At 38.2% G+C, this 10,997-nt stretch overlaps 1 protein-coding gene across 3 annotated transcripts in view; it reads right to left on the bottom strand.

The window, feature by feature from the left end:
- LOC107096735 (myosin-binding protein C, fast-type-like) overlaps positions 1–10,997 on the bottom strand; it is a 106,904-nt gene that overhangs the window by 50,543 nt on the left and 45,364 nt on the right. For 2 of the 3 annotated variants that reach the window (XM_015393535.1, XM_015393525.1), the window contains 4 exons: positions 8,797–8,880; positions 6,166–6,314; positions 4,321–4,438; positions 4,035–4,083 (listed from right to left, as the gene is read on the bottom strand). In XM_015393535.1, the coding sequence (XP_015249021.1) occupies positions 4,035–4,083; positions 4,321–4,438; positions 6,166–6,314; positions 8,797–8,880 (400 nt within the window). Of the gene's footprint in view, positions 1–4,034; positions 4,084–4,320; positions 4,439–6,165; positions 6,315–8,796; positions 8,881–9,244; positions 9,260–10,997 lie in introns of all 3 variants that reach the window. The other variant, XM_015393516.1, reaches the window with a different exon arrangement.

Here is a 10,997-nt window from a genome sequence, read left to right on the forward strand (position 1 = left end):
ACATCCTGTCTGCAGAAACCTCCTATAAATATAGGATTACAGCAAACTCAACAACACCAGGCAAGTTGCCATTACATGCTCATCCAGGAGGACTGCATGGTGCAAGTAAATGACTCAATATAATCTGCTTGCTTTCTTTCATCAAAAAAACTATTTGACAAACAAACTGAACCTGGCTGTTGTTTAATGAGTCGTATCTATTGGAATGTATGTACTTAAGCTGTCTGTATAATCTGACTGTAATTGATCCCGTTAAAAAAAAAAAAAAAAGTCTTATTTGATGCCTTCAAATGCAGCAGAAACATGCCTCCATCGTTCAGTAAATCTCAGCATTTAAACAATCACAGGCAACATTCTTAACTCACAGTCTAATAATTGGAGAGAGGCGAACGTCTGAGTTAGAGCGATGATCCACCTTACTATCTCTCTGGAGGTGAAGCTGCGTGAACTTCGAATCTTTCACACATTATCTCTCCGGCAGCATGCTTGGGTTTTAACAAATATCTCACTTTTCATTTATCACACCAACCTTTCCCTCCCTCATATCACCACTCTGCAAATAAGCCCTCTGACATCTTGTCCAGAGCACAATATGAAGCTGTCTTGTTGCATGTTGACTCTCTCATCTTTGCCCACGCTTTTCTGCTGGGGCTCTAATGAAGGAAGGGAATTATGCTCTGAAACACGGAGTGCAGATATGAAGCGATGTGTGTCAGTGTGAAGGTGTAGACTCATTTACCATCACAGGTATTTTAGAGGAGATAAAAAATTACAAATTTTAATCCTTGGTTATCCTTTACAAAGAAAAAACAAACAGAAAAAAATATTTTTGCAGGCTTCCTCTGTTCTAGCTTTTTTATTGTACGTCCTCAAAATAATTTTGATATCAGACAATGACAAGCTGAGAAAAAAATTGGGTTTCAAATAGTGTTGCACCGATACCGATATCAGTTTCGGGCGGGGCCCCGATCCAGCACTAAAATGGTGGTATCGGTATACCAACAAATAGGGCACTGATACCAGTTTGAGAGCCAAAGGTTTATTCAACTATTGTCACCCAATCCAAATAGGCAATAAAAAGCTCTACTGGCTTCACTTTGTATTAGTCTTTTTCCTGCTTAACAAAGATAGGCAGCAGCTTGACAAGCCATGATGGAAATTATTATACATCCACGTAGGATGCAGTTCTTCATATATACACAGATTTATTTCAAACAGATGGTATGGATATAGGCCAATACTGCACAGCCAGGTATCATATGAGGGCCAAAAAATGGCATCGGTGCAACAATAGTTTCAAATCCTTGATTATTTAATGAAGAGAAACCAACATTCAAACAAAGCCAGTACTGTGTAAAATCGCTGTAAACTCCCTGACAGAAAAACTGGTTGTGCTCCAGTCACAACGCCATTGACTCTACCTTATCAGCTTTGGAGAAATTTTGAAAAATTCTTTGAAGAAATGCTTTATTTCAGTCGTTTCAGGGTGATCAGTCATGCACGGACTGTAAATGGTTTTCTCAATCTCATTAAGTCAGGACTTTGACTGGGCCACTTTTCTGCTAGTCAGAGATGGACATTCTCAGTGGGCTTGAGCTTACAGGGACCTAGTCACAAACCATCACTTTATGAATTTCTACATCTGTAGCTCTCTCTGGTTGCATTCAAAGGGTTAAAAGTTAAATCATAGTTGTTTTTGCCACATTTGTTTGTAAACAAGTGTTTTTTTTTTCTTTTGCAATAACAAGATTGTAGGTACAATATTGCACATGCTCATATTGGAGCCATGCAATTCCCCACGTGGGTTTAAAAAAAAAATGTCCAAGATTATCGCCATCTGCTGGTCCGGCAGTGTTTTTGTCTGCTGATGCTTCCAGGTTCAAAAATTATTTTCACGTTCAAACAAGACTACATAAACACTATCAGGAAAAACAATGGCTGTGTATTACTTTATCATAACATTAACGCTGGGCATACACTTTATGTTATCTTGAATAATTGTACTCCGCTACAGCTGAAATTGTATGATTAAACCACAGGATTTAAAACTTGACAGCTCACAATTATTCTTACACTGTACGGCCAATGCTCTGATGCGATCTGACTGCTCACTCTGTATGACCAAAAACCACATACCTGGCTCAGAGCTGTAGAGAGATGGCCCTGGTTGGTCGCATCTATCTGCTAGTTAAGTCAGAAACAAGGAAGAATTGTTTGAACATACACGGTGCGTGAAGTTGAGGTAAATTGGCTCTTAAGCCGGGTGTACACTGTGCGATTTTTTTCAATCATTGCACGTTGTACGGCAAAACCTTGCGATTTAGTCGCACAGTGTGAGCAGCAGCTCATGATTTATGTTCGGCCCGACGCTCCGATGCGATCTACCTGCTCACACTGTACAACTAAAAATCACATCGGACTCAGCTCCGTAGTAAGATGGAGCTGCTCTGTAGCTCTCTATCCTGAAGCCAAACAAATAGAAGAGGGATATTAGGCTAACTATAGTGAAATGCACTGATTTGTCAATTTGTGCAATTTTGTGCTGAAAGTCATAAAAGAAAAGGCGACGACGTATTTGAAAAAAAGACATAGCTGAGCAAACGTGGCTTCTACGGTCTGTCAATTTTACAGACTCATTGCATCCCTGCCATGCGGCTGTGTTTACATCTGAGAGGAAGAATAAAAAGAAGAATCCTTCTTTGCGCCCTGAGCGATTTGCCCAAGACGGTCACGATTCCTAATCAGGAGGTGGTCGTGAGGTGTTGATCGCCCCTCGTAACCCCCTGTACACTATACGACTCACGACGCACAATCAGGCTGAAAGTCGGCCCCGATCGAAAGATTCTCGCACGACTGGAAAATTGCCTCGAAAATCGCACAGTGTACGCTGGGCTTTAATCACTGCTTCAAGAGCATGATATGATCATCTCACTAATTTCAAAATTTTTTGATTTTCATTCAAGCGTACCGTTCTGATTTGAAAGGTGGCCTTGAGAGTTTAATCGCCTACTTTTACCTAATGTGTACTACACAATGCAGGACGCACGATGAAGCTGAAACTTGGCCCGATCCAAAAAATTATTGCACGACAGAAAAATCTGTGCAACAAGGACAAAAGAATCATACATTATATGCCTGGTTTAATGTATGGTTTGGAGTGTTTTTGGTATAGGTACTGAGCACCTTGAACATCTCAGACTGTTGAATCTTGAAACTTTTCTCTAATGTTTGCCCAGTCTCTTTCTCATTAAGATATCTGACCTTAAATGAGTGAAAACAGTCCTGGAGGAGTTTAAATGTTTTGGCTCCTGACAAAATCTACTGCTGCTTCATGTCTGCTCCATTTCCACAAAATATCTGTCACTGTGTTTTGCAAGAGCCCCAAAGCACTAGAAACGGAATGTTCTAAATTTTTCTAACCTCTAATATTCTCTGACTGATAGATGTCGTTGATTTATTTTCTATTTGTGTTAAAAATTCTTTAAATAGGGTGTGACGTCTTGCATTTTGACATCTCGCAGCCTTCCTCAGGCCACCAGATAATTTCTATTTAAGAATGATCTTAATTCAGCAGGTGTGACAGTAGGCAGGCTTGGCTGTGGCTAGTAAAATCAAGCTAAAACAGGTGTTTCTATTGAGTACATAGTATGTTTTTGCATGTTGAATTGTGGAGGGGGTTAGTTCTAATAGATCTTACTAACCCTTTCTTTTACCCAGGTGTAAATGATTAGAAACATTTAACTGTGAAAAACAGCACAAACAAATATGAATGTTTTTTACAGTGTCCATAAATTCTCTCAACAGATATTAACTGAAACACATGATGAAATACAGAAAGCAGATAATTAAAGATGTGACAGGATGTGAGAGACGGCAAACAGATCATGCAAGCAGTGAAAGATTGACAGACACATGGGCAGAGACGCCAGCTGAGACTGACAGAAGCCCAGAGGCGGCGATCTACAGGCAGCCACAGAGCGAGGCAGTGTGACGGGTGACATGTCGAGAAGACCCTCGTCGAAACTGACACTCACGATCGTTTAAACGCCTCCAAGATGTTGTCCTCCTGCTCCTCCTGTACAGCTGAGCGGGTAGAAGAGGGAAGGCTGGTGAGTGCTCAGTGAGGTTAATTCATTACACACCAGGCTCAAGCACCAACGAAATAATGGACTGATGACCTCATGAGGCCACTAAATGACAGGATCTAATGTGCATCGCACTCACTGAGTTATTGGCTGACAAAGTCAGTTACATAGTAATGGCGGACACGTTGAATGGAAAATGACAATAATGTGATTAAGTGTCTTTCGGCAGACCTACCCTGCACGGAGACTTCGAAGGTGCAGGTGTCGCACTTGTCTTTGGCAGTGACCTCGCAGCGGTAACCACCTGCGTCTCCATCCACCACTTTGATGATGTTCATCTCGTAAGTGTAGATCTGACAGAGAGAAGAGGTGAAACGCTGAGAACGCACATAGTCATCATCAGATACATGCTAACAGGTTTATAGTCTGTACACCTCACCTCATACCCAGCGTAATCAAAAATATATCTGGTTTTTGTTCAGCTGTTCTCCAATTGTCCTGCCTTGAAGACATGCCAACTGCTGTAAGGGTCTGTAGACTACAGTTTCAATTGGACAGTCTAGGTTTTTAAGGAATTTTTCAAATTTAATGTGGAATGATACATTTCAAATGGATAGTAAATTGGCTCACAACATTTCCCAGCTTAAGACGAAAGACCAATTGCTTTTTTTTAGCCCATTGATCATGCAATTCTGCCCTGGCATTTTTAAAGGCATCTAATATTACAGCAAACTGCTAAAATTCCTGCTTTTTAAGAGGTTCAACAGTGTTGATGATCTATTATTTGACAGTTTTAATCAGAATATTCTAGTTAACACTTGCTTTTCGATTTAAATAATGGAAATATTGAATGAGAAGCATGTTTTTCAACATTTGAGGTAGGATTTTATGCCAGAATTTATATTATAACCTAGTACATAAACATGTTAAACCAAAGAGGGGGTACATTCATTTTAACTTGATTATATGAATTAGTCAACAAAATTTTTCTGAAATCTTTTTTGTTTAATTTTGTTATTTCATATTATTTCAGTCTTCTTCCAATGAAATTGAATTAGGTGCAAGCCTACCAGTAAATAAACCTAGAGCAATATGAATAGAAAATCGTATCAAGAATAATTTAAACCGGCTATATTTTTACTTATTTATTGTCTTTTTAACACAACAAAGGTATTGCTAAAAAATAATATTTAAAAAACACATGCAACTCCAGATGTTAATGAAAATTTTAAATAGCAAATGTAAAAAAAACACTTTAAAAATAATTGCCCAAAAACCAAAGCTCTAGCTTTCAGAGTTTTTTTTTATTTTTTATTTGAAAAAGTGATATAATTTACACTTTTACACTTTAAACCCTTCCTGAACATTGAATGATGGATAGAACAAGTTTAAATATTTAGGGTCAAACAAAATTACTGTTTTTCTTTTGACCATGATGTCCCAGCTAAACATTTATCACTTTTAAGCATTTTTCCAATGTAGTAGATCCCTGCAAGTAACTACTACTTGTCTGTATGATGATGGTTCATATGATTGCGAATATATAAAATTTTACACAACCTCACCTCAAAATATCCACTTTTAGAAAATCTGAAATGTGTCTTTTTAGTTGTTTTCTAGCAGTGTTGTGTACTTCAGTTACTCTCTGTTGCCCCCTAGTGTTTGTTTCTGTTCCCTTTGGCTCCTTTCTAGCTAGTTCTATTCACACCTGCTCCATATCAGCTCATTAGCCAATGCTTTGTTCTGTTCCCCATATATATATACACCACCTCTGCGGTTCCTCATTGCTGTTTTCTTGTTGTTTAGTTGCTTTGTTGTTTCTTGGCTCCCTGCATGTTTCTCTCCCAGGCATTTCCTGGATTTTTTGGTTTTCAGTATTTTTGTTTTTTGGATTCTGCTTATGTTGCCTTTGGGAATTCAATTAAATCAGCAAAACTCATCTCTGCCTCCACATTTCCGCATTTGGGTGATATAAAAACGCCACAAAAATCATGATAAAGTCCAACAGTAACCTTACAGAGCTGTGAAAGCTTGAAAGGCAAAGCACACACAGGTCTTGACATAAACAATAGACTTGTACCTTGGTGTTTCTGTCGTAAGACTCCTTAAACTGCAGGTGCTTCCCAGCTTTGCTAGACAGGTCGAGCCACTTCCCCTTCAGCCATTTCATGACAGGCTTCCTTGTCAGAGTCGAGGAGTCGACTTTGGCCACAAACGTGATGTCCTTCCCTGCCATGAACAAAGATAAAGGACATTTTTTATTCAAGACACACAAACAGTTTGTCCTCTCTGTGGACATTTTGTACAGAGTGGCCACATGAGGATATTGCGGGTGTAAAGTAAACAACCCCATTAAAATATCAGCATTGTGTGATGTAGAAAAATTAAATCATGATCAAATCTTGGCAAAAATATGTCACAGTTATTGTGACGTCAAGCCTGCACAGTTTAGAACCGATATTATAAAAAAGGCTTTTGGTAAAATAAACCAGATGCTGCCTTTTTTTAGATTACTTCTGCCCTCAAATGAGGTTGAGCTGTTTTTATAAATTTTATGTAAATTTTTTTTTCATCTTTTTGACAAAGTAAATATTTAATGAGTGGTCCAAGAGCATCAAAGGGATCTCATTGTACAAATTGTATCAGTCAGGTAAAGATCACAAAAACAAAATAATGATGTTTAGGAACCAGACACAATGAAAAGAAGGCATTAGAAAAAATAAATGTAAAAAGACACAAAGGAAAATGGTCAGCAAGGCTACCAAGAAGATTTAATTTAATTCATTTTATTTACTGGATGCCAATTCACAACGCATGTCATATCAAGGCACTTTACAGAGACAATTCAACCAGATCATACAGTCAGATTGGTTTTCTATCAAGGAAAACCAACTGATTGCATCAACTCATTGACTCAACAGCAATCCTGTCACACAAAGCATGCTTGCAGTGAAAGTGGAGAGGAAAACCTCCCTTTTAACAGGTTGAAACCTCAAGCAGTGTTAAATGCCTTCTGCCAAGGCTGACTGAAGGTCAAAGAGATAGAAGCAGACATATAGAAAGAAGTAGAGTTAACTGTCAATCAGCTCCACAGGGGGCCCAGTTTTGTAAAGAGACAGCCATGCAGATGTCAGCTCCCATGTCAGAGGATGAAATAGAGCATATAAAACAATACCACTTTCCCAGTGGCAGAAAAACCAGTTTAAAACCGGGAACAATCTGCTTTTAGTGGCAGTGGGAACAGCTCACTGACCAGTGTCTACCCAGGTTAAAAGACTCTGTAAGTGACATGTATTAAAATCCCCTCGGCTCTGATGGAAACACCAGACCCAGGCTGACCTGTTAATTTACGTGATACTATTGGGCGCAACATACAGACCTCAACTCACCATGCCAGTATCGTCTGATCTAACAAGCTGAGACAACTCTGTTTACATTTAATAATCATTGCGCAGCATGGTTAAAAGAGATTCAAACAGATAAAATAGCAAAACAATAAAGCACACTGACTATCGGCCGGCTTCCTTATACGCTGCACTCCATTGTTTACTTTCCTGATTTCTGTCACACTGGTGACATCATCAACTCAAACCCAGCATAATGGTGTCACCAGACATGCAGCAGCGGGGGGAAAGAGTCCAAACAGCTTGCCAGGGAGGGGTTAGATCCAGCTTTTTTAGACAATGGAAACAATGCCAAAAGTCGATTGTTAGCAGGTCGACCCATGTTTGAAAAACACCTCTTTCCCAATACTATTTTCAGTGGGAATTGCCTTTAGTCACAGTAAGAGGAACAGGATAACACTGAAAAACAGGCTAAGCTCCAACATCCATAAAGAAAGGTTGATGGCAGCAGCAAAGCTGATTTTTCTGTCTCAATTTGTGTAGCAAGGCACATTGGAACAGACCAGATGAAGGACAAGACAAAGCAGAGAGAACATAAACTTAAAAAACAGAAGCAGAATGAGGAAAAGTGGTCCCCATGTCCTCCATTAGACTAAGCCTATAGCAGCGTAACTGTAGAGATAGCTCAGGATAGCCTGAGCCACTTAATATAAGCTTTTTTAAAAAGGAAAGTTTCATGCAAAGCCTTTAAAATAGACAGGGTGTCTGCCTCACTAACTAAAACTGGTAGTTGGATCTACAGGAGTGGAGGCTGATAACTAAAAGATCTGCCTTCTAGGAACCACTGTATTGAATTGAATTTCATTAATCAACTTACAGAGAAATAAATGTCTATTCTGCATGTTAAAGTTTTTTGTAAGGACTCTCTCTCAAAAGAGTAGATTATATATTTCTAGCAACCACATTTTCAATTTATTGTTCTCTCCTATGATTAAAAATTTTTTAAACGTTCTATCTTGTTAGCTTTTGTGGTTTTAGAATAAAAAAAATAAAGAATTGTATTCACCAGAGGAAAATGACACATTTAAAGTCACCAAAGGTTTTTTGTGCATAATCAGAAAATTTGCACTTTAACATTATCTGTGCTAAAAATCTGAGAGATTTGGGCCGCATCTTCAAAGTTCAGTGGACAAATAACTCCAGGGCGTTGAATTGAGTGGACTCCCACCAAAAAGTAAATAAAATAAAAAAAAAATTAATAAAAAAAAAAAAAAAGTATATACAGCCTGTTGAATAAAAGGTGGAAATATCCTATATTTTTTTTTTACATCATACTTCTGTGAAAGTCAAAGCCTGTTTTGACAAACCTTTCGTAGCAGTGGCGCTTTCCGGCTTCACCACAAAAAGACTGCTCTGCTCAGACATCTGAGGACCTTCTCCAGGTGGAGCATCTGTGATTGGAGTCAGATCACAAAGGACAAATTAGGACAGGATAGCAAGATCCGGCAGAACCGATGAATGCACAGATAATGGACAACATCAAGAGACAAACGGACCAAGCAAATCACTAAATCACTTGAGTTACTGAAGCTCTCTGACCTAAAGGGGACATTTTTAGTTCTAATTTAAGGGGAAAAGGGTGTTGAAACATTAAATTATCTTCTCTTTGCTCTGAGCTCTGGGTTTCTGCTCTCTTTATTCAAGATCATAAATCATCTGCCAGGAAAATAAAGGTGTAGTGTGTGTATTTAAGTTATGCGTTTGCTTGTCAGTCAGTATTCTTCACAGAGACACTGAAACATTAATTTGTCTTACCATCAAGGGGCAACTCTGTACCAAAGGAGGAAAAAAAGACAGAGAGAATGAGAAGCACATCAGTCTGTGCAGAACCCGCACTGGCTGTTAATAACCAAATCAACGTGCTTTCACTCTACCAAAAAGCACACCTCCATCCGTCTCCAACACAACTGTAGGAAACTGTGTCTCCCAAAGTCTCTCTACGCACATTTAATATTCTTTATGTTTATGTTGCTCCGAAGACATACAAACTTTGAGTCTTCAAAGGGAAAGAAGGCAAGAAACAAGTAGGAAAACCCTGTGTGAACATCCATTGGTTGAATCCAGTTGCTGAGTAAATGGATCCAGGGTCACGTGTCAAATAAGGTCATGCTTCTCCATAAATTCAAAGAGCCATGCTGTCGGCGCCTCTCTCCTATCGGCTTTTATGGGTTCAGTTAATTGTATCTTTTAATCAAAAGTACCCCTGAGAAAAGATCCAAGTTCAGATGTTCAGGATGATTTACAGGGTTTCAGTTGGAATGCTAAGTAGGGAAAAACTGATCTCGGAAAAGAAACCCAGGGGACACTTCTGAATGTTTGCAGTCTTACACTGTTACTCGTATCCAGTCTATTATATTCTATGACATGCAAAATCCTGCAGGGACTTTTTATAGACTCTATTAATAATTGAAGAAGTGTATAATATATGGAATAATCTCATATATTTTGCAGGAATGTTATGTCCTGCACATTTATTTTATATTTATTTGATTTCAATTTAGACTTTCATGCAAACTATAAAAAAGAACAAATGTGTGATTTATTCTAAATCAAATCGATTCTGACCTAAACCAGAGAGCAATTGGATTTTTGTTCATGTTTAAAGTAAAATAAGCAGCAGTATCTCCCCTTAATATGGCTCACACCGTTAGATATGCACTGGGATTTGCCACACCTATAAATTCCTTGGATTATGGTTTCTGTTGTTATGTTATGTGAAAAATTCGACTTATTTCTTTTTCTTATTGGAATGTTTCATCCGGTTTATTGTGTATAAGCTGTTCTCTTTGTTGTAACCTAATTAAATTTAACCTCACTGTGCAGTCTTGCAGCCTTATTCTCTATTTTGTTCTAGTCTACCTTTGCATAGATCAGTTTATTCACTTTTACTGATGCTGAGATTTTCTTTAAAATCAAAAGATACAGTTTTGATCTGGTCCAAGTCCAGCTGGTTCTTATCTGTACGGAGTCGCAATGAAATTCCAGGATTAGTTATGACATCCCACAGGGATATAAACTCAGACAGGTTTTGTTTTGACTCGACCTTCTTCCCATTCACAATATTATTTGGCAACATGATACAGATAAACATTTCTGCAGATTATATCTTTGTTTTGTTTTTTACATAATCTGAAGAAAATTCATTATTCAGATAAAAGTTGGACCTGCTAACCATGCTAACCTACTTTATTATAGAATATTATTAGAATCCAAATAGGTTTTATTGGCCATGATTGCATGGAAAAAAACAAAAAAAAAAAAAACAACAACTAGGTATTAGACTAAAGTTATTAGTGCTCACAGGGTAAAATCATTTAGAGTAAAAAAAAACTTTTTTGTTTCTTTTTTTGGAATATGCAAGAGAATTAAAGGGGGGTTGTGATGATGTATATATACTTATTTTGCTCCCAAAAAGTGTGTAACGGAGATTGTGAGGTGTTCGTTGCATTCATCAGAGTGTCAGCCTTGGGTAAGTAGCTGTCTCTGTGACAACTCTTTATTTTTTATA

Source organism: Cyprinodon variegatus, unplaced genomic scaffold, assembly GCF_000732505.1.
Source record: "Cyprinodon variegatus isolate N-32 unplaced genomic scaffold, C_variegatus-1.0 Scaffold24, whole genome shotgun sequence".
Lineage (NCBI taxonomy): Eukaryota > Metazoa > Chordata > Actinopteri > Cyprinodontiformes > Cyprinodontidae > Cyprinodon > Cyprinodon variegatus.